Source organism: Larimichthys crocea, unplaced genomic scaffold (genome assembly GCF_000972845.2).
Source record: "Larimichthys crocea isolate SSNF unplaced genomic scaffold, L_crocea_2.0 scaffold148, whole genome shotgun sequence".
NCBI lineage: Eukaryota > Metazoa > Chordata > Actinopteri > Sciaenidae > Larimichthys > Larimichthys crocea.
This window is the reverse complement of record NW_020852030.1, coordinates 445,194-468,742: the sequence shown is the minus strand read 5'-3', so window position 1 is coordinate 468,742 and position 23,549 is coordinate 445,194. Positions and strand designations below refer to the sequence as shown.

General features: G+C 46.6%; 3 protein-coding genes across 3 annotated transcripts in view; 1 reads left to right on the top strand and 2 right to left on the bottom strand.

The window, feature by feature from the left end:
* otud5a (OTU deubiquitinase 5a) overlaps positions 1–5,828 on the bottom strand; it is a 16,157-nt gene extending 10,329 nt beyond the window's left edge. The window contains 6 exon segments of the mRNA XM_027275629.1: positions 1,114–1,210; positions 4,983–5,017; positions 5,020–5,072; positions 5,074–5,150; positions 5,153–5,266; positions 5,269–5,828. Of these exon segments, the coding sequence (XP_027131430.1) occupies positions 1,114–1,210; positions 4,983–5,017; positions 5,020–5,072; positions 5,074–5,150; positions 5,153–5,266; positions 5,269–5,562 (670 nt within the window). The 5' untranslated portion in view covers positions 5,563–5,828.
* Positions 5,829–8,793: 2,965 nt separating this feature from the next.
* Positions 8,794–18,431, top strand: LOC104937403 (mucin-5B). The gene is made up of 19 exons (XM_027275623.1): positions 8,794–8,854; positions 10,116–10,180; positions 10,297–10,364; positions 11,081–11,305; positions 11,390–11,470; positions 11,543–11,639; positions 11,798–11,921; positions 13,713–13,947; positions 14,264–14,420; positions 14,599–14,680; positions 14,766–14,828; positions 14,919–15,121; positions 15,547–15,678; positions 15,789–15,976; positions 16,072–16,226; positions 16,345–16,590; positions 16,737–16,896; positions 16,993–17,096; positions 17,596–18,431. Exons 2-18 carry the CDS (start codon positions 10,135–10,137, stop codon positions 17,086–17,088), a joined length of 2,358 nt encoding a protein of 785 aa, XP_027131424.1. The 5' UTR covers positions 8,794–8,854; positions 10,116–10,134; the 3' UTR covers positions 17,089–17,096; positions 17,596–18,431.
* Positions 18,432–19,175: 744 nt separating this feature from the next.
* LOC104937406 (leucine-rich repeat neuronal protein 1) overlaps positions 19,176–23,549 on the bottom strand; it is a 14,633-nt gene continuing 10,259 nt past the window's right edge. Inside the window, 5 exon segments of the mRNA XM_027275543.1 lie at positions 19,176–21,441; positions 21,516–21,674; positions 21,752–21,930; positions 22,026–22,152; positions 22,253–22,685. Of these exon segments, the coding sequence (XP_027131344.1) occupies positions 20,962–21,441; positions 21,516–21,674; positions 21,752–21,930; positions 22,026–22,152; positions 22,253–22,685 (1,378 nt within the window). The 3' untranslated portion in view covers positions 19,176–20,961.

Genomic DNA, 23,549 nt, shown 5'->3' with positions numbered 1-23,549 from the left:
GATGACACTTTTATTATTTCTTATTCGATTTTGTTGCATTTTATTGTTTTTATTGTTTTTATTTTGTTTGTTTTTCACCTATTGTTCTCATTATTTATTATCTACTGTAAAGCACTTTGGTACACCGAAAGGACTGTTGTAAAGGGCTGTATAAATAAAGTACATTTACATTTACATATGTCTATGTATATATGTCTGTATGTATATATGTCTGTGTGTATATATGTCTGTGTATATATATGTATATGTATATATATGTCTGTGTATATATGTCTATGTATATATGTCTATGTATATATGTCTGTGTATATATGTCTGTGTATATATGTCTATGTATATATGTCTGTGTATATATGTCTGTGTATATATGTCTGCGTATATATGTCTATGTCTGCGTATTTATGTCTTTGTATATATATGTGTGTATATATATGTCTGTGTATATATGTCTATGTATATATGTCTGCGTATATGTCTATGTATCTACGTATATATGTCTGTGTATATATATGTCTGTGTATATATATGTCTGTGTGTATATATACACATGTCTGTGTATATGTCTATGTATATGTCTGCGTATATATGTCTATGTATATATGTCTGCGTATTTATGTCTTTGTATATATGTGTGTATATATATGTCTGTGTATATATGTCTATGTATATATGTCTGCGTATATGTCTATGTATCTATGTATATATGTCTGTGTATATATGTCTTTGTATATATGTGTGTATATATATATGTCTATGTATATATGTCTGCGTATATATGTCTGCGTATATGTGTCTGTGTATATATGTCTGTGTATATATGTCTATGTATATACATCTATGTATATATGTCTACGTATATATGTCTATGGGTGTGACCTGAATCACTTCCTGTATGTCTGTGAGGTCATGATGATGTCATCTGATGGACAGTGTATGAACACACAGCTGATCAGTGGTTATTGACGATGACCTCAGACTGACTCATGTTCTGTTTACATTATGATGTGACACTGACACCTGCAGGTCAGCTGAGGAACTGCAAACACACCTGTGTGTGTGTGTGTGTGTGTGTGTGTGTGTGTGTGCGTGTGCGTGTGTGTGTGCGTTGCTCACCCACGGCTCTGAACAGACATGCTCCGTCCTCCTTCATCTTCTTGATGACGAAGCCTTTCTTTTCCCGCAGAGCTTTTTCAAACCAGTGCTCCTGCTGAACACACACACACACAGTTAGCTGTGGATAAACAGTAACACTGAGGCAGAGCTGTCAGGACTCCATTACCCAGAATCCCCTCTCTTCCACAGACAGCTGACCCCCCCAATGCAACAGACATCAGACTTCTGAGCTAATTCTCACTAACGATCATTGATTATAATTATTTCACTGAATCGGACACATCCTGATGAACTGATGCCTCTGGTCCTAGTCCTGGTCCTGGTCCTGGTCCTTTACTACTGGACTGATAATTTGTGACTGATAATTTAAACAATTTCCCTACGGGGATTAATAAAGTACTTCTGATTCTGATTCTTGTATAGTTGATTAAATCAAACACTTCTAATTGATCTGAATCAAACTGATTGACAACAACTCACTATAAACAATAATGAACGTTAATGAGGATTAACAAACATTAAAGAACGTTTAAGAACGTATAAACATTTAAGAATGTTTACGAGCATTAATCAACGCTAACAAAGATTAAGTGTAGTTAAAGAACACTAATGATGAATATCAGTGAATATTGCTGAATGTAAAACAACGTTAATGTAACAGTAATAAACGTTGTCATCATCTATTACTCTTATCTATTACTGACGAGACATCAATTAATGAACACGACAAACAAAACATTATCAACAGAAGTCAGCTGATCTGCTGGACACCTGGTACTCGTCCCTACGTGGACACCTGGTACGCCTGGTACTCGTCTCTACGTGGACGCCTGGTACTTGTCCCTACGTGGATGCCTGGCCAGGTACTCGTCTCTACGTGGACACCATGTACTCGTCTCTATGTGGATTCCAGGTACTCGTCTCTACGTGGACGCCAGGTACTCGTCTCTGCGTGGCACCTGGTACTCGTCTCTATGTGGACGCCTGACCAGGCACTCGTCCCTACGTGGACGCCTGGTACTTGTCCCTACGTGGATGCCTGGCCAGGTACTCGTCTCTATGTGGATGCCAGGTAGTAGTCTCTACGTGGACGCCAGATACTCATCTCTACGTGGACGCCAGGTACTCGTCTCCACGTGAACGCCAAGTACTAGTCTCTACATGGACGCTAGGTACTCGTCTCTCCGTGGACGCCAGGTACTAGTCTCTACGTGGACGCCAGGTACTAGTCTCTCCGTGGACGCCAGGTACTAGTCTCTACGTGGACGCCAGGTACTAGTCTCTACGCGGACGCCTGGTACTCATCTCTACGTGGACGCCAGGTACTCATCTCTACGTGGACACACCTGGCCAGGTACTCGTCTCTACGTGGACGCCTGGTACTTGTCCCTATGTGGATGCCTGGCCAGGCAGTGGTCTCTACGTGGACGCCAGGTAGTGGTCTCTACGTGGACGCCAGGTAGTAGTCTCTACGTGGACGCCTGGTAGTAGTCTCTACGTGGACGCCAGGTACTAGTCTCTACATGGACACCTGGCCAGGTACTCTACGTGGACGTTAGGTACTCGTCTCTACGTGGACGTTAGGTACTCGTCTCTACGTGGAGGCCAGGTATTAGTCTCTACGTGGACACCTGGCCAGTTACTCGTCTCCACGTGGACGCCTGGTACTCGTCTCTACGTGGACCCCTGGTACTAGTCTCTCCGTGGACGCCTGGTACTAGTCTCTACGTGGATCCCTGGTACCAGTCTCCACGTGGACGCCTGGTACCCGTCTCCACGTGGACGCCTGGTACTCGTCCCCACGTGGACGCCTGGTACTCGTCTCTACGTGGACTCCTGGTACTAGTCTCTACGTGGATCCCTGGTACCAGTCTCTACGTGGATCCCTGGTACCAGTCTCTACGTGGACCCCTGGTATTCGTCTCTACGTGGACCCCTGGTACTAGTCTCTACGTGGACCCCTGGTACTAGTCTCCACGTGGACGCCTGGTATTCGTCTCTACGTGGACCCCTGGTACTAGTCTCTACGTGGACGCCTGGCACTCGTCCACACGTGGACGCCTGGCACTCGTCCCCACGTGGACGCCTGGTACTCGTCTCTACGTGGACGCCTGGTACTCGTCTCTACGTGGACCCCTGGTACTCGTCTCCACGTGGACGCCTGGTACTAGTCTCCACGTGGACACCTGGTACTCGTCTCCACGTGGACGCCTGGTACTAGTCTCTACGTGGACGCCTGGTACTAGTCTCTACGTGGACGCCTGGTACTCGTCCCCACGTGGACGCCTAGTACTCGTCCCCACGTGGACGCCTAGTACTCGTCTCTACGTGGACCCCTGGTACTCGTCCCTACGTGGATCCCTGGTACTCGTCCCTACGTGGATCCCTGGTACTAGTCTCTACGTGGACACCTGGTATTCGTCTCCACGTGGACGCCTGGTACTAGTCTCCACGTGGACGCCTGGTACTAGTCTCCACGTGGACTCCTGGTACTCGTCCCCACGTGGACGCCTGACCAGGTACTCGTCCCTACGTGGACGCCATGTACTCGTCTCTACGTGGACGCCTGGTACTCGTCCCCACATGGACGCCTGGTACTCGTCTCTATGTGGACCCCTGGTACTAGTCTCTACGTGGATCCCTGGTACTAGTCTCCATGTGGACGCCTGGTATTCGTCTGTACGTGGATCCCTGGTACTCGTCTCTACGTGGACGCCTGGTACTAGTCTCTATGTGGATCCCTGGTACTAGTCTCTACATGGACGCCTGGTACTCGTCCCCACGTGGACGCCTGGTACTTGTCCCCACATGGACGCCTAGTACTCTTCTCCATGTGGACCCCTGGTACTAGTCTCTACGTGGACGCCTGGTACTCGTCTCCAGGTGGACGCCTAGTACTTGTCCCCACATGGACGCCTAGTACTCGTCTCCATGTGGACCCCTGGTACTAGTCTCTAGGTGGACGCCTGGTACTCGTCTGCAGGTGGGCGCCTAGTACTTGTCCCCACATGGATGCCTGGTACTCGTCCCCACATGGACGCCTAGTACTCGTCTCCATGTGGACCCCTAGTACTAGTCTCTACGTGGACGCCTGGTACTCGTCCCTACGTGGACGCCTAGTACTTGTCCCCACATGGACGCCTGGTACTCGTCCCCACATGGACGCCTGGTACTCGTCCCCACGTGGACACCTAGTACTAGTCTCCACGTGGACGCCTGGTACTCGTCCCCACGTGGACCCCTGGTCCTAGTCTCTACATGGACGCCTGGTACTCCTCCCCACGTGGACGCCTGGTACTCGTCTCCACGTGGACCCCTGGTACTTGTCCCTACGTGGACGCCTAGTACTTGTCCCCACATGGACGCCTGGTACTCGTCCCCACATGGACGCCTGGTACTCGTCCCCACGTGGACACCTAGTACTAGTCTCCACGTGGACACCTGGTACTCGTCCCCACATGGACACCTGGTACTCGTCCCCACATGGACGCCTGGTACTCGTCTCCAGGTGGACATGTTATGTGGCTGTTCTCGAGTCTTGACCTTCATGCTGTGGTTAGTTTCACCTGTACCTGAAGCATCGTCAGTGCCGTTGCTATGGTTACATGCACTTGAACAGAACGGAAGTTGTGTGTTAGAGGTAAACATACCTGACAGCCAATCAGAAAACAGGATTTTAAAGGTAACATCTCTCTTTCTTTGACTTCCTGTTTAACGTTCATCACCTTGGATTGTTGACCGTTAATGACCGTTGATGACCGTTTTGACGGGCATCAACGGTCAGGTTGAGCTCACCCACCAGTCACCTGTGTAGCCACAGTAGCATTAGCAAGTAGCTCCGTGCTAAGGTGCTGCTAACCGTCCTACTGCTCCACCGTCGCCGGGCCCATGGACTGCAGCCGGCGGCGTTCTCGTACTCGTCCTCGCTGTTGTTCCCGGCTCCTTCCTCCGTGCCTGGCTGGACCCCACTCCCCCGGTGGGCACACCCCGGGCTGGCCTCCGCCGGCCAGAGCCGCCACCACTCCGCCGGAGCAGGTGCTGCCTGCCGCCGCCTCTTGCTGAGCCCGGGCCCGGAGCAGCAGCTGCCGATGCCTCCGCCGCAGCCGACGACGCCGGCCGATACGACGAGCTCCCCGCGGGAGCCGGCCACCTCCCGCCGCTGCTGTCCCGACCGTCGCCCGGCCCTACGGGGGACACGGAGCCGACGGGCGGCGGAGAGGCCTGCTGCGGCCGGGAGCTCGCCTCGATGCTCCGCCTGTCGTCCCGAGCGGAGGGCGGAGCAGGCTGGTAGGACCACGGCGGAGGTGAAGCCCTCGGTCGGGCTCCGGCCCGTCCTGCGTGCGGGTGCGGGTGCTGGTGCGGGTCGGAGCCGCTTCGACGGTCGCTGTCATCGGCGTGGTCCGAGACGCCGACCCCGGAGCTGGGCTTCTTCTTCGGGAGGATCGTCATGGTGGAGGCAGGGAGGGGGTCAGAGGGACGGGTCCTCCTTCTGGATCAAAAGGTTCGGTGTGTTCGCCCTCCGGACCGGCCGCTCGGCTCTAATCACCGAGCTAAGGCTCTTAACGACCCGGTTCGGCCCACAGGGCGCGCGGCGCGGCTCGGTTCGACGGTTCTGTTGAACAAAAACAAAAAGTGTCCGCTCCCTCAGCGCGAGCGCACAAAACATCAACACAGGCTGACGGAGGCCGCGACGTCACTTCCTGGTTGCGACGGCGCTCGTTACGTCATGACGTCCGCAGACTTATGTAAATTATTTTAAACTTTATTTAAATTTAAACTCTTCAATTAAATAAAGCTTTGGAAATAATATGTTTTTAATTTCATGAATCATGATATTTTATTTTATCTCCTAATAAATGAAACTAAATATTTAAACTTTATTTATTCAGGGCAAATACAAACACATCAAAATAAACACGTGACATCACAGTAACAGATCTGTGACAAACAGACCTGGTGGTGCAGAGTTAAGTTAAGTCAACAGTGTCACACCTGGAAACTTTTCTCCACCTTCAAATCACTACTCATCCCTCCGCCTCCTCCGGCTCCTTCCAGCCTTACCTCCAACACCTCTGCATCGTTCTTCACAGGCAGCAATCAGCAGCCAGGTCTCTGACCAGCTCACTCTCCACCGACTCCTAACTGAGCGCTCAGACAGGGACAGGCAAACGGACGCTGGTGGCGTTTTTCAATTCATTTCAATTGGGTTGTCTTTGGGAGAGAAGCTGAGCCAGATTCAACTTTTGGGAAAACAGAGCCCCACGTCACATCCCGCAAGCCAATCAGACGCTCAGATCGGTCAAACCTCCACAGACAGCCTGACATGTCTCTGAGACTGTCTCTGAGACTGTCTCTGAGACTGTCCAGGTGGATTCATGGACTAAATTCTGATCATCTACCTGTGTGTGTGTGTTCTCACTTTGTTTATTTCATGTACCAGTTTCTAAATCTGAGTCCGACTCACAATTTACGCCACAAAATATAGTTAGAGAGAGAGAGAGAGCTTTGGTAGAGAGACATAGAGTTACAGTGACAGCGAGCGAGCGCCGGCCTCGATAAAGCTTCATTAATCAGAGAAATCAAAAGTTATTTCCTGATTGTTTCACTGCGTTACATTCAGCAGGTACAGACAACCCGTATCCAAACTTGGTTGGACCTTATACCAACAAACCTTCTTCAGTCCATCATCACTCCAGCTCTGTGATGAAGAAACCCTCTGAACCTGCTCAGGTCAAGAACTATCATCCTGTCTCACTTCTTCCGTTTTTATCCAAAACTATTGGACGGGCGGTCGCTAAGCAACTCTGAGAATTCCTCTCACTGAACAATCTTGTTGATCCGAATAATTCTGGTCAGTCAAACAACCTGCTCTGTTGTCTGACAGAAGCCTTAAAAGAAGCCGGAGCAGCAGCACAGTCCTCTGTCCTCGTTCTGTTGACTGATCAGCTGCTCCTCTCTACTCTCTCTAACATGGGCGTCTCTGGCTTGGCTCTTTCCTGCTTTGAATCTTACCTGACAGGTCGTTCAGTGTATCCTGGCTTCTCATCACCTCACCACAGGGGGGCCCCAGGGCTCAGTGCTGGGGCCCCTTCTATTCGCTCTCTACACCACCTCCCTGGGTCCGCTCACATGCTTTTCCTATCACAGCTATGAGATGACACTCAGCTGTATCTGTCATGTCCTCCTGAGGACCCCTCGCTCTCTGCTCTGGTCTCTGAACGTCTCTCATATCTCCACATGGATGAAGGAACATCACCTCCAGCTGAACCTCAAAAACTGAACTGCTGCTCCTCCCAGACAAACCTACCGTGTCTCGCCCCCACGAGGGTGGTGTTAAACTTAGAGGTGATGATTGATGACCAACTCATAAGATAATAATATGACGGCCTCTCCTAGCACTACAGGACTACACGACCTTAAAGAATTGTCACAGCACTTATCGTTGCACTAACGCTTCTTATCGCACTGGACCTGCATTGTTCCTTTTTCTGCAAGTCGCTTTGGATAAAAGCTAAATGACTAAATGTGAATGACTTAATACACGTATGTTATTAATCTGTATGAAGCAGGTAACAGGAAGTGACTACAGGTGTTTCTCACCACAGGACAGCAGGGGGTGGTGTTACCTGTCACCTGTGCAGGTGAAGCAGGAAGAAGAAGAGACATACTTATGTAATATTTATTCCAACACACTGAAACAACGTGGAACACCTGATGGAGGGGAAAGGTGACATGGAGACGCATCTCTAATGAGCTGATTGGACAGCTGCTTCTGTTGTAAGCTGGCAGACAGACAGGCAGACAGACAGACAGGCAGGCAGGCAGGCAGGCAGACAGACAGGCAGACAGACAGACAGACAGTGGCTGAATTTTTCTCTCCACAACATGAAATATGCAAATCATCTTCAGGTATTTCTCTAAGACCTTTCTCACCTGTCTCACCTGTCTCACCTGTCTCACCTGTCTCACCTGTGCCAGAATGTTCACGTTTTCCCAGCCTTTAATATTTCGACAGCAAACAGATGATTGGCTCACAGGTTCACGGTGTCAGGCTCTGATTGGTCGAGGTGTGAACCAGTTGGAGAAGACACACTGACATCCAACGATCAGCTGCTCATCTGACCGTCGTCATGGTGACCGGTCACAAAGTTTTATCATCAAATCCTCCAGATGAATCAGTTTGATCGTCACAGCAGTCTGTGTTCGTCTTATCACATATGTCCAATCATCTGATCAGTGTCTGGTCTCAGGTTGATGATCGGACTCTCCGTATGAGACAAGACTCCAAACTAAATCTTCACCACAGGCCAGTTAATACAATGAGCAGTCACACAGTGAACAGTGATGGACGTCTGTGGTGACTGAAGATTAAAATGACTCTGTGAGGATGTCGAACTTTTGCCTCCAAGCTAAAGTGTTCCAACTGAGAGAGAACCAGTTTGTGTCGACGCAACATGAATGTGAAGAATCTGAGAGGATCTGAGTCGGGGAGGAGACAAACAGCAAAGCCTGAAACAAACAGACCAGTTTAGTCTGCACAGAGTCCACATCAGAGTCCTGCAGCAGGACCTCAGAAACCTCCAGGAAACCTCCAGAAACCCCCAGGAAACCCCCAGGAAACCTCCAGAAACCTCCAGGAAACCCCCAGGAAACCTCCAGGAAACCTCCAGAAACCTCCAGGAAACCCCCAGGAAACCTCCAGGAAACCTCCAGGAAACCTCCAGGAAACCTCCTCCAGAAGGTAAACATACTCTCACGCCTGAATATTAAACTGATGGACTGTTTGAGTCTGTTTATCATAAAGATCAGGATGTTTGTTCAGTTCTGATGCTTCAAGTCATTTTTCTGCTTTGAATCATTTGAATGTTTCGTGTTTGTGCTGTCTGCTTCTTCTTCTTCTTCTTCTTTAATGGGACCATGTACAGTATTAAACATAAACATAATGGTTACATGTGATAGTGCACCAGAGTTATCTCACAGCTACTTTTCATCTGCAGACACAATTAAAACCTTAAAACAAGTTTTTAGTTTTTCCTCACTGGAACCGAGGGTCTAAGGACAGAGGGTGTCACTCCCTGTACAGATTGTAAAGCCTCAGAGGAAAATGGACTTTGTGACTTTGGACTGTACAAATAAATCTGATCTGATTTGATTTGAAACATTTGATAGCACAACAAACAGTACACAGCAAAACACACACAGGACACATAATACACAATACAAAGTTACACACAACAGCACATAACATACACCCACAGTGTCAGAGTGTCCTGATGGAGCTGCAGCTCTTTATATCGTCAGGTAGAAGTTTATCAGACAAAATGGTACGGTCCAATCTGTACCGAGGATATTCTGGAGGATCCAACAGCTGACTGAGCGAGTGGAGGAGGCCAAACCATTTCACATTTTAGAAACAAGGCACACATTTGAAAATAATCTAAAATTCTCAAAGCTCAGTAAATTGTATTTTTCCAATGTCAACTGTCAAGTGTCAGCTCGTTACCTCCAAACTTAAAGACTAAATCTTCAGAAGAATTTAAAGTCTAACAGGTCGGACAGGTCCAACAGAACCAGCCTCTTTAAGATTAAACCTGAGAGACACCGAGCAAATATCAGGATTCAAAATCAATATATATAGATATAATATATATATATATATATATATAGATAGATAATAGATAGATAGATAGATGATAGATAGATAGATGATAGATAGATAGATAGATAGATAGATAGATTAGATATATATACACACACATAACAGTCATGACCCGCCCCTTTTCTCTCTGTGCTCCAATCACAGTTGAGAAATCCTACGCTACGTGTTAGCCACATGCTGATGTAGCCAGCTAGCTCATTAATTTACATGTTGATACTTTTGCTATGCTAGTTAACGAGCTGGCTCATTTACATCAATCGTTAGCTCGTGATTTGCTACATTAGCGTTAAGTTCAAAGTAATCTGATTACTGTCTTTTGTCTTCATGTAAAACTCTCTGTCAGCTGACTGGACTCCTCCAACATGTCCCGCCTCCTGCTCTACCTGGCTGCTGTCAGTCAGCTCACAGGTGAGCGCTCACCTGACTTCATCATATAGTTATGTGTGTGTGTGTGTGTGTGTGTGTGTGTGTGTATACATGTTTATATCCATATATATACACATAGTCTTGCTGTGTGTCTGCAGGTTGTTCAGGGTTGGACATCAGTGCCTGTCCGTTCACGTTCTTTGGAAAGGTTTACCAACTGATCGACGTGAGTAAACTTTACGTGTTGCTGCCACCCTGACAAACATCCTCCACTTCACATCGTGAGAACGTTATTGTAACATTACATTTACGTTATTTTAATGTTCTCATCTCTTTATCTTGTTAAACACAACTGTGGGCTGTAATTATAGAGATTTGATACGGATCATTAAGGACCGGTCTATGACTCGCCCACCTCCACCTCAGCTCAGTGAGGCTCTATTAGACCAACAAACCTTCATGACGCACCTCCACCACCATCACCCCCACCACCGAGGTGGACCCTGGTGGATCATGGTGGATCGTGGTAGATCGTGGTGGACCCTGGTAGATCGTGGTGGACTGTGGTAGATCGTGGTGGACCCTGGTGGATTTTGGTGGATCCTGGTGGACCGTAGTGTATCATGATGGACCCACATCTACAGAGAGTGGATCAGTTGTCTTTAAATGGTTCCATCGTCATTTCCATGGTCCTACTTGAATACTTCTCTATCCTAACCCAACACTACCCTGTCGAAGTTAGAGCATTACCCCAGGAAGTACATGGAGTACACAGAGTACATGGAGTACTACATAAAAGAGTACTAACAGAAGGAGACACAGCAGAGGTCTTCATGTAGCGATCCCATCAGTGTCTTCCAGTGGCTGAATCACAGGAAACAGAGCAAGTCAATGATGAAGTGACTCATGTTGTTTCATTGTCGTGTCTCTTTACGTTCACAGATGAACGTCACCGACTCAAACGTGGCGATTTGTTTTAAAGACTCTTCTGGAAACAAGAAGGACTGTCTTCATGCAACTGTCACCGCTGCAGCCAGTTCTTCTCTGAGTCAGCGCAGCTCTGGTATTCATCCTGGATCAGACTTTCATGTTGCCCTGGGACAACTCACGGGGTCATCATCATGTTTCGTGGACGCGACTGTGACAGACCTGAACAATAATCCTGTGGTAAGTTACTGTGTAAGTAACTGTAACTGTAAGATTTAGTTTTCGGACAGTTTCCGGATTCTGTCATCTGCTTCCTGTTTCCAGCTGACCACCAAAATGCGAATGTTTGACCACCAATCAGCAATGTCTCTAACCCTTCATGACATCGCCACGGACCGCTCGCTGGTGAGTCCAGTGTAGAATCAACAAGAGTTAAAGTGACAGAGCATTCTTTATTAAACTCTGTTTGTCCTGCAGGCGGTCAGCGTCCACGTCGATGATGTAGAACTTCATCGCTGGAATCTCACGAAAGGACAAACGTCGTACAAAGACGTAACTGGATGCAGATTTTCAGGTGAGCAGAACCAGAACCAGAACCTGATCTTCTCTGGTCAGAGACATCCTGACCTGAGTGAGGACGTCAGTTTTGTGATATTCACGATATATAAAATATTGATGATGATGATTTAATCATTGTGGAGAACACATTTTGTGAACTGGGTTTTTTTACAGGTCTTGTGTATGAACCCGACACGGTGGCGTGTGGCTCCGCCTCCTCAGCTGTGACCTGTAACGCATCAGCGGTCCTCAGCATCAGCCCCTGTGGTGCTCAACAGCATTGCAAGGGCGACGGCCAGTAAATACGTTTGAATCATACATCACAGAGTGTCATTAAACATTTAAAGGGACAATATGTCAGATATTCACTGTATTAAATCAGAATTAATATAAACATGCTAAGTTGAAATACTTGCTTGCTGACAAAAACCCGACAGGCAAAATGTTTTTTTGTTTTGTTTTGGCCTTTGTCATTCTGATCACTGAGTTCTGTGTTCAATATCTGGGCTGCCAGGTATGAAACTAATTTACACTACAACGATGCAAGCAGAGCAGCAGTTTGACAGAGATGGACAGACCGGAGAAGCCTCCTTCTTTTCCAAAGAAGCTTTCAAACGTTCAAAAACACGGATAAATATTGGAGATGCATTTGAAAGATGGAGACTGCTTAGGACCCAAAAGGGTTTTAAGACGGATGCCGAGTTGGCTCATTTTCTCCTGAAGTTGCAAGCAGCGATGGTCGGGCCCTCGCACATGTGCGCACGTTGAAATGTGCGCACGTCGAAATGTGCGCACGTCGAAATGTGCATAACATCGTTCTTAATAACCACAAGAAGTTTCAGACAGCTCTGAGAAGGTGCTTCCTGCCCATTTCTTCTTTGAATCTTTTTATGGATTGCCACGCCCACACAGTTGACCCAAAATTGATCATTTTGATAACTGTTACTCAGGAAGTCTATAGGAACACTCCTACCAAGTTTGAAGGCAATAGGATAAAATCCACATGACCCATTCTCAACCAGCCCGAAACGGCAAAAATGACGATTTTCATTCTTAAATATCTCGCTTCCTGTTCATTGTAGCCCATTTCATAGTTTATAGTTTCATAGTTTATAGTTTCATAGTTTCATAGTTTATAGTTTCATAGTTTATAGTTTCATAGTTTCATAGTTTCATAGTTTCATAGTCTATAGTTTCATAGTTTCATAGTTTATAGTTTCATTGTTTATAGTTTCATAGTTTTATAGTTTCATAGTTTCATAGTTTATAGTTTCATAGTTTCATAGTTTATAGTTTCATAGTTTATAGTTTCATAGTTTATAGTTTCACAGTTTCATAGTTTATAGTTTCATAGTTTATAGTTTCATAGTTTATAGTTTCATAGTTTCATAGTTTATAGTTTCATAGTTTATAGTTTCATAGTTTCATAGTTCATAGTTTCATAGTTTATAGTTTCATAGTTTATAGTTTCATAGTTAGTTTCATAGTTTCATAGTTTATAGTTTCATAGTTTATAGTTTCATAGTTTGTAGTTTATAGTTTCATAGTTTATAGTTTCATAGTTTGTAGTTTATAGTTTCATAGTTTATAGTTTCATAGTTTATAGTTTACAGTTTCATAGTTTACAGTTTCATAGTTTTATAGTTTCATAGTTTATAGTTTCATAGTTTCATAGTTTATAGTTTCATAGTTTATAGTTTCATAGTTTATAGTTTCATAGTTTCAAAGTTTATAATGTGCAATATTACTTATATCATGCCACTTTACATTTGTAATATTATCATATCATGCCAGTTACCTTTGCAGTATTATTTATATCTTGCTACTTTCATCGTTAGTACTCATTTCTGCACATCTGTACACTTGTCTGTTGTTTGTCTATTGGTTGTTTATTGGTTTCTTATTCACTGTATAAGGATACTTTGATCTGCTGTTGTTTTGCCTTTTCTATTTCTATTTTTATCCTCTATTAAACTTCTATATTGTATATTACACTATACTATACTATACTTACTTTCTTCTGCTGTAACAAGAGAATGTCCCTGTTGTGGGATAAATAAAGTATAATCTAATCTAATCTAATCACCAGGTGTGTGATGAACACCCCCTGCACTGTGACCGGCCCTGCTGTCATTGATTTCAGCGGCCATCTCAGCTTCATCCAGAATCGCTGTGCGTATACTCTGATGTCACTTCCTGGCCTTCAGCTCATGGCCACCTTTCAGGAACGCCGCCGCAAAGACGTCAGCTTTTTGGACCAGGTGATCCTGCGTCTGGATGGACCAGCTGTTGACTTTTACCTGGTACATGGTGGGAAAGTACAGGTAAGCCTCCTCGTGTCTGGTTAAAGGTTTGCTCACAGTGAACGTCAAATGTCTCACGTACGGTGATGATACTCGTCTATAAGTTCATCGGCTACCTGTTGTCACCTTTACTAAATCCAGAAAAAACAAACTGTCCAATCACAGTTCAGTGCTGGAACGATGGGTGGAGCTTGCAAGCACAATACAGATACAGCGATGTGTCGTCAGCATACAGAGATATCTGATGATTGTTTGTAGTGTGTTTCATTCTGGGGGTCTTGCTCCTCGTCTCTCCTGTCTTGCGGGCTGTGATGTCTGTCTCCTCGTCCCCACTCAGATGAACAACACATTTCTGGACCTGGACAGCTCGCCACAGACGAGGCATGGCGTGGAGCTCTCTAAGAGCAAAGCCGGAGTCACCGCCAAAGTGTCGCTCTCCAACTTCCAAGCTACTGTCTTCTTTGACGGCACCACAGCACAGATCTATATGAAAGGTAAATGCAACAGGAAGTAGAGTTCATGAAACAGGAAGTAAAGTTCTGTCTGTAAACTTTACGATTTCTTGTAAAAACGCTCCAGATAGGGAGGGACATGATACTGATTGGCGTTTACAGTAGCCAATAACGAGCTAACATCAGCGTTTTGAATCAGTGTTTGTTCATCTGGCTGCAGGTGCGGCCTCCACGCAGGGTTTATGTGTGAACTCCAGCAGCTCTCTGAGTGAAGTGAAGCTGCCTGAGTTCAGCTCCAGCAGGTAAGACCTCGTCACTACCTGAACCTCCAATGCCCGCTGATGCATCACACACTGTGATCACCTGATGCTGTTTGCCGCCCCCTAGCTGTGAGATGCAGGACACTGAACCTGCTGACAGTCGGATCAACTGCACCACAATGACTGAACGGTGAGCAGAGACCTGAACACACCCTCAAGTTGTGACTTAACCATGACTCAATGCACTTAGTTACATTGTTGTTTTATTCATCGTCAACAGCTGTAATCTCCTGAAGGAGGCGCCATTCACCTCCTGTCACAGCGTCATCGACCCGGAGCCTTACATCACCGCCTGCAGCGACACGCTCTGCAAATACCCGGCACTGGACGGTCTCAGGTGTCAGTTCCTGGAGGCCTACACCAGAGACTGCAGCCTACTGACCAACGACACACTGGAGGGCTGGAGGTCAAAGGCCAGCTGCTGTAAGAGCGTACTTCATCTGACAGTTTAAAGATGTCAGATTTGGTATTTTTCTGATTTGTTGTCAACAGAACCTCTGAACCGGCAGTGTCCATTCTAACAGTGAACACAGTGACAGAACCTCTGAACCGGCAGTGTCCATTCTAACAGTGAACACGGCAACAGAACCTCTGAACCGGCAGTGTCCATTCTAACAGTGAACACGGCGACAGAACCTCTGAACCAGCAGTGTCCAGTCTAACAGTGAACACAGCAGTCTATTAGGTGGTTTTCTTGCCGGGTTTGGCTCCTGGCTTCCCGGGCTGAGTCAGTTCAGTTAGCTCTTCACTCCTGATCAGTGTTTCCATCATGGAGTCTGTAGGTCACCTCTGTACTGTGACGTTAGTCCCTGTTAACGTGATGAAACTCTGTCTGTGTGTTGCTGTAGCGCCCCCTCAGGGCTTCTGTCAGGACGTGTTCTGCAGTGCTCATGAGTTTTGTGGTGAGGACATCAGTGGTCTGCCTCGCTGCCTCTGCCGGGCTGGGTTTGCCTCCAAATACAGATCGACAGGTGCTTTAGGTGAGACCGTGACTCCATGTTTGTATGAACCAGGCCCACAATACTTATTATTAATACTTACATACTTATTATATTGAGCTACTTCATTCATTGTCCATGCTTCTGTTCAGGTGACCCAACGGTCTGCAGCGAGAACTCGGCTTCAGTTTCTCTGGCTGCTTGTCTCCTGGCGGAAAAAGGCATCAACCACTCAACCTTACATCTCAATGAGCAGAACTGTGGAGGTCAGATGGATGAAGAGACCCACATGGTGACCTTCAGCTTCAACAACAGCAAACCCTGTGGGGCAGTGGTCCTGGTGGGTGGATCATCTGACAGTGTCTGAAGGTGTAGCTGTTTTTAGATCCTCTTACATGATGCATTAACAACATCTGACTCTCTGTGACCCTGCAGGCCGGAAACAACAGAATTTCCTACAAGAACACCATCAAGACATCCAACAGCACCACGTCCAGTCCAATCTTTCGCCATGACCCCGTAGACATTGACTTCTCCTGCTTCTACAGCCAGCCGAACCTCAAGACCATCCCCCTAAAAATCAAAGGAGGGTGAGTAGTTCAGCACGTCAACATCTGCCACTTTCCAAATGTGTGTTCGTCTTGTTGTGGAAATCAGAAAGTCATGCCCAGCACCCGTCCAATCATCATGTTGGTGTTTGTTTTGCAGCCAGGCGATGCAGCAGATTTTATCTGGTTCTTGGAATTACAGTCTGTCTTTGGGCATGTTTGCCAATCCTGCCTGCACTCAACCCCTTGACTTATCCGGCGGGATCCAGACAGACCAGACCATCTACATGAGCATGGACGCCGATGGGCTGGACGGCAACATAATCACCCTCGTGGTGGAGTCCTGCTTTGCAACCAACTCAAACAACAAGAACAGCGATCTGAGATACGACCTCGTTAAAAACGGGTGAGTCGCAGGAAAAACTGACTGTGAAGCGTTCAGGTCTGGTCCAGAAGAGAACCATGAATATTCCAACCCTCATCGATGGTGGTGATGGATACTTAGAGGTTTACCTGCTCATGATTTAATCTGTTTGTCTCGTTTGTGAGCAGCTGTGGGAACCCAGGTGACTCCTCTGTGAAGGTGGTGGATAACGGGAAGGGCGGCACCGTCTTGGCCTTCCAGATGTTTAGTTTCAAAGGAAGCAACGGTGGCGTTTTCCTCAACTGCAAAATGAAGCTGTGCTTGAAGAACGACTCCAAATGTCAGCCGGTAAAAAACAATATTCACGTCTTATTTATTCAGAAGATGTTACGTCCTGTTTGTTTCTTGGACTGACTGAACTGTGTTTGTCTTCAACTGGATCAGAAATGTCGTGGCAGGCAACGTGGCAGGCGATCGAGATCTCTGATGCCGTCATACGAAGATGAAAATCCAATCCACTTTACTGTGTCCTGGTCTTAAGACTTCAGGTAAGACTGTTTACGACTGACTGTTACGTGAGAGATTTGTATGGACTGCAGGGCTGACTGATGACGTGGAAACAGGTGTGCAGGTGAGATCAAGAAAGTGTGAGGACATCTAGTGGACAGGTCGAGGATGGCAGGTCTCAGGGAAACATGGAACGATGCTCTCCACCTTTTCCATGAGGGTCAGGGGCATTTGTTGATCCACGTCACACCTAAGAGCGTCAATTTAACAAAAAGCATCTGAAGTTTTTTGTAACATTTTGTGGTGAGGGCTCTTAGCAAACCTCAGCGGGATACAAGAAGACGAACAATCAAACATGAAGCACCGACTTTAACGGAGTCGTGAGGATTTAACAGCTTTAATAGTCTGAATGAAATGATTCATTATTAAAATGATGAAAAGTCGAAAGTTATGATAAAGTCGAAGGTGATTGGATGAACCAGGAGGGGAACGGTGATGATTGGCTGATGAACGCTGGTTTGTTTCTTGTCGTCTTCTCAGGTCACGGCGTCTCCGACTGACCGACTGGCTGTTGACCTTCAGACCTTCAAACACCCTCCAGGATCTCTCAGTGTTTCTCTGATGACTGAGACCAAAAGCATCAATTCAACTTCTCATCAGCGTGGATTTTAGAATCAGAGTTTTCTCTTTGTGATGATCATGTTCATTTCAACTCTTTTCAAATGTTTGTCCTGCGGTCAGACGAGGATTAACACAGAGAGAAGTCGTGTAGATCAGCTGTCACGTTTCTTAAATCTCTAGAACAGAGCTGGAAAGTTAAATGACACAATTTGCTCGAGCTGCTCGATGCTTTAGCAGAGCGCTGCTGGTATTACAGGAATCACCCCAGAACCTTTAACCTGAAGAAACTTCTGGTCCTGTCAGCTGACATTACTGAGAGATCCGAACAATCCCAAAGCTTCCTCGTTATTCAACTCTATCTCTTCTGATTCTTCTGATCATGGTGGAGGGCAGTCTGTGATTTTAAATATAATGGTGTTATTAAATCTATTACGTCTAAACTCCAAACATGATCCAGCTTCGACATGATCGAGCCAACGTTACCGTAAACTGAAAGTTTCCACCGATCAACGTTTGAGTTTGTTTGTATGAAACTATGTGACTTTATATTAACATGAAAACTTTTATTAGAGAACATGTTAAAGGTCAAGGGTGTCAGATTTACACACTGGACCTTTAACTGACATTTGACTTTTTCAGTTTTCAGGCTGTTACTTTAATTTTCCGCAGTGTGCAGACGGGTTGATTGTCTGCTGCTGTTCACTGTCTAATAAAGTTTGTTTGAGCATCAAAAAATTAAAAAAATAAAAATGGATTGTGGGTAAAAAAAACGTTTTCAGTGGGTTTCTGAATAAAAAGTCGACACACACAGATGAACTGAAAAAACACGATCATGTCCACAGAGGCTGCTGAGCCTCATCCAGCTCCTGTTCTGGCACGACACTTCTTTGTATCATGATATCATTGATGATCATGATGCATCGTTATGATGATGATTCACATTATTATACGTGAAATAGACGAGTCAATAATCAGACAGCAGGCTGTGGAGTGACAAAGTGTATTTATATTATCTCTTTCACACACACACACACACACACACACACACACACACTCTTAGTTACAGTTAGTGCTCAGTGTTGAGTATTAATAATAACAGTAATAATCTTCAAATATAGAGCGTTACACTTTATACAAAATACCCTGCATATTAAGTTTCATTTGAGTAAGGAGAGCAGTGTGACGGGATCGACAGCAGAGGGCGCCGCTCTGAAGCTTCAGACTGATGATCAGTCTTCAATAATCAATAATCATGGACTGATCAAAGAAAACAAAGAACATGAAGCTTTCACACACAGCTGACTGGTGAAACATTAATGTTATTACTGATCTGAATCAAACAGGTTCAGTCTGCAGCAGCATCGCGTGTCCGTACCGGTCCACAGCGCTTTGGGTGGAGGAGCATTTGGCTGAAAGTGACGGAGCATGAACACGACAGCAAATCTATAACTGATAATCAATAAAGAGAAAGAAACCAGCTGAAATCTTTCTGTGTCTTATTATTGGATCAGTCAGTCGTTTCCTGTCCAAATATAGTTTTAGAAAGTGATGAGCTAACTGTGCCGTAACGAGGGAGTTTAATTAAGAAACCATCTGTGATATATTATATTATTATGTGATTATATTATTATGTCAGCGTGTCAGATTTATGATTTTCATCAGCTGATGAAAATCATAATAATACTAATATGAATCTTTGTATCTACAGTGACAGCAGGTCGGTTTATACAAACAGTCCTAAATATGAGTGCAAAGGCATGCAGCACCACCCACCTCCACCTCCACCTCCAGCAGTGCATCGTCATCTACAGCTACAAACTGTTACAGGTTAAACTCTAAACACGACGTGGTCACCGTCCATGAAGCTGGACTTCTTCTATGGTGACTATGAGACCTGAATCCGGACGGAGGACTGTCACCGTGATCTGACAGGATTCATGCTGTGCTGAAGAAGATTTGTGGAGGATTAAAGATCCAGTTCATGCAAAGTGACTCAAAGTGAAAACTCGACGTGAACACGACAGGAAACGTTTCGTCTGTGAACCGAGCAAACTTTAGAAAACGGTGAATCGTCGGCATAGAAACAGATTCTGAGCTTCAGTCAGAGTCGAAGTTTCCGTTTTTATGAAAATATGCAGCTGATCAGTCGACGTGATCTGGATCCAAACACACTGAGAGGTTTGTTGGTTTCTCTACGTGAAAGTTCTTTAAATAATCTCTAATTGTTTCAGCTCCAAACAACCTGATAACTTTGCTGTGAAATATTTCATCATGAACATTTAGAAAATGATTTGATATTTTTAAACATTCATAAAATCTGGAAAGTTTTGAACTTAAATTTGAAAAGATGACTTTCTGTTTGACACGTTAACCCAGTGATTCTTCTTTAATCTGTTTATTCTACATGCAGAGAACTAAATATGTTTAAACTATATGAAGGTGCTGAATATATATGATAATATGTATAATACACTGGTCCATCTGTAGAAGCATATTTCAAAGATATGTGTGTATATAAAAATGATATAAAAGCTTCAGTGCATCGTCTGCATACAGTGTGACGTGTGGACTCACTGTCCTGTAAAATCATTTAAATAACTTCAAAAAGATTTAAAGTGAAACATTTCATGTGTTCGTGCTGCGTTCAGGTTCATCAGGTGAACTAAATTACAATAATCAGATACAGCTACTGTCAGTGTGCTTGACAGAGAGAGAGAGGGAGGAGGACAGACGAGAAAATGAAAGGAACGAAAGACAAAGAGAGGAAAGACGTCCAAAACATCTGGACTCACAGCTCAGCAGGCCTGAAGTCTCCACGTGTCACGTCCTCGACCTGAAGTCCAGCTGTTCATGAAGCGCTGAGAAAAGTTCTGGTTCTGGTTCTGGTGTTTTTTCATATTTCAGCTTTTTCCTTTAAATCAGATTTGATCTTTGTTTAAATATATTTTTTAGAATATCTTTAAAATCAGAAACTAAAAGAACTCGTTTTCACCTCAAATTAAAAAAACGGCATTCTTAGATGTTTCAAAATAAAAGCATCAGTTTATGAATGAAGTGTTTTCAGGTTCAGTCTCAGGTCAAAGGTCAAAGGTCAGTTTGATTCATAAACTGAATCAAACTTTAAAAAGTCTGAACATGTTTGATGTTTCTTTGTGAAACAGGATTTTTATATTAAAGTTTCCTGTCAGGCTCGTCACTGAGTCACATGACCTGCATGTCTCTGCTGCTATCCGTCCAGTTTCTCGTCTTTCCGTCCTCGTCCCTCCGTAAACTCCCTCGAGCGTCCTACCACATGTACGTCTTTGTGGTGTCGATCTGACTCCCCCCCGCCTCCCCTCTCTCCCCCGCCTCCCTCTCCTCCTTGTCCTTCTCGGCCTCGCTCTCCCACAGCGTGATGAGCGGCGGGGACAGCTCGTTGAGCGGGATGGACGTGGCGTGCTGGATGTACTTCTTCAGCGAGTGTCCGCACGACTTGTGCTGCTGCACGCGGCGGCCCATGTACACGACGAGCAGCGCCATGATGGACAGAGCGAACATGGAGCCCATGACGGCCGCCAGCGCCACGCTGCTGCGCTGCGACGCCACCAGCTCCACCGAGAACGCCGCCTCCTTCGTGGTGACGTTCAGACAGGAAGTGTGGACGGGGGAGGAGGAGGAGGAGGGAGTGACAGGGGAGGGGGAGGGGCTGGGAGAGGTGAGGCAGACGTGGTACTCGGTGGCAGGAAGGAGGTGAGTCAGGTTGTACTCCTGAACGTCCACAGGAACCTGCGGAGCAGGGGGAGGAGTTACTGTGACATCACGTGACATCACTAACCACAGACAGTGACGTGCGCGCTCACCTGGGCCGTGTAGCTGATCTGAGGGTTGTCGATGTGCACGGTGGCGCTGATCCAGCGGGGCAGAGGGAGGGGGGAGTCCTGCTGGTTCTGACCCGCAGACGAGGCTCCTCTGCTGGGATACAACTTCCACTCCAACACCACCGACTGGGCGTGGACCACCTGCGCAGGAAACAGGAAACAGGAAGCTGTCAGAGCTGTGATGAAACAAACAGACTACAGAGACGCGAGGCGCTCACCTTCGCCAGAACCACGAGCGAGGCCGCCGCAGACCAGTTCCCCCGCCACGGCTGCTCCCTGCTGGGCTCGGAGTCCGGCCGGCTGCCCTCGCTCCACCACCAGCCCACAGAGTCCACGGAAACGGACACGCTCTTTGTGTCGGCGCCCTCCATGTTCCACGCCACGCAGGTATACACACCTGAGAACAGCAGCCAATCAGAAAACAAATCAGCTTCCTGTTGTCTCTGACATCACAAACTGATGGATCAGCTGATCGGAGGCGTGACCTCTGACCTGCGTCTGACGGCTCCGCGTGTTCGATCACCAGCGCTCCGGGCTCCGACACGCGATGCTTCTTCTTCCTGCTCAGGCCACGCCCCTCCTCTGATATGATTGGTGCAGCCATGGCCTCTGAGCTCACCTGAGCAGGACGAGAAGAAACGGTCAGAACAAACAGAGTCCGTTCATCATCTGAGCTCTGTGCTCGGTCCGGTCCGGCTGCTGCGCCCGGTTCCGCTCACCTTGTCTCCGGTGGGCGTCACCCAGTAGAACTGGGGGGCGGGGTCAGCGTCCGCCCAGCACTCCAGTGTGATTGGCTGCCCAGCGCTGACATTCAGAGCAGGCGGGAAGGCGTGAGGAGAGATGTGAGGTAAGCAGCTGTTGGTCCCGCCCCCGCCGCCTACGTCGGCTCCGCCCCACCCGACCGCCACCACCTCCTGCAGCTCCCGACCAATCAGGTGAGGCGGAGAGGAGCAGAGGGTGACGGAGGACTCCAGAATTCTGAGATGTGATTGGTTGCCGAGGTGAGGGCCCCAGGAGGAGAGACAGTCACAGCGCAGGGGGTTAGAGTGGAGAGACACCTCCTCCAGGGAGGAGAGGGAGGAGAGGAGGTCTCCAGAGAGGAGGCTCAGCTGGTTACTGTGGAGGAGGAGAGTCCGGAGGGAGGACAGGTCACTGAGGGAGGAGGAGATGACAGGAGGAGAGGAGAGAGGAGAGGAGAGGAGAGGAGAGGAGGAGAGGAGAGGAGAAGAGCGAAGTTAACATAGTTAGCATGTTAGCATAGGTTAGCATGATGTTTAGCATTGTTAACATGTTAAATAGTTAGCATAGTTAGCATAGTTAGCTTGTTATCATGTAACATAGTTAGCATAGTTAGCATGGTTAGCATGTGTAAGCATAGTTAGCATAGTTAGCCTTGTTAACATAGCTAGCATGTAGCAGTCTTTGTGGTTCTGGTTCCGTGTCAGAATAACAATAGTGTTTGTATGTATGTGGTGGTGTGTGTGGTGTGTGGGTGTGTGTGTGTGTGTGTGTCGTGTGTATGTGTGTGTGTGTGGTGTGTGTGTGTCTGTGTGGTATGTGGTGTGTGTGTGTGTGTTTGGTGTGTGTGTACGTGGTGTATGTGTGTGTGTGTGTGTGTGTGTGACGTGTGTAGTGTGTGTGTGTGTTGTCAGGTCTGAACAACAGGGAGGAGCTGTTGATGGGTGGAGCGAGCTGCGTTCAAGAACCTTCCAGAAATCGTAAAACTGGAACTCTGCAACAACCCACGACTGTCATACATCGACCCACAGGCCTTCAGGTGTCTCACCTGTCTACCTGTCGGTCTGTTTACCTGGTCCTTACCTGTCTGTCCTGTCTACTACCTCTGCTTACCTGTCTGTCTGTTTTACACCACCACACTGTCGTGTCATGTTATAAACCGGTGAACCTCGTAACCAGAATACGTGACGCGTGTCGTGTCTGTTTAACCCGCTTTCTGTCTGGGTTTTTTACCTGTCGTCTAAAAGTACTACCTGTCTGTCCCCCTGGGTTTTATTA

What these genes read in the sequence shown, in the direction of transcription:
- LOC104937403 (XM_027275623.1), top strand. Translation starts at nt 10,135, where the DNA reads ATGTCCCGCCTCCTGCTCTACCTGGCTGCTGTCAGTCAGCTCACAG. An exon ending in CCTGTGGGGCAGTGGTCCTG is followed by an intron (nt 15,977 to 16,071) that starts GTGGGTGGATCA and finishes GTGACCCTGCAG; the next exon opens with GCCGGAAACAACAGAATTTC. An exon ending in TACGACCTCGTTAAAAACGG is followed by an intron (nt 16,591 to 16,736) that starts GTGAGTCGCAGG and finishes GTTTGTGAGCAG; the next exon opens with CTGTGGGAACCCAGGTGACT.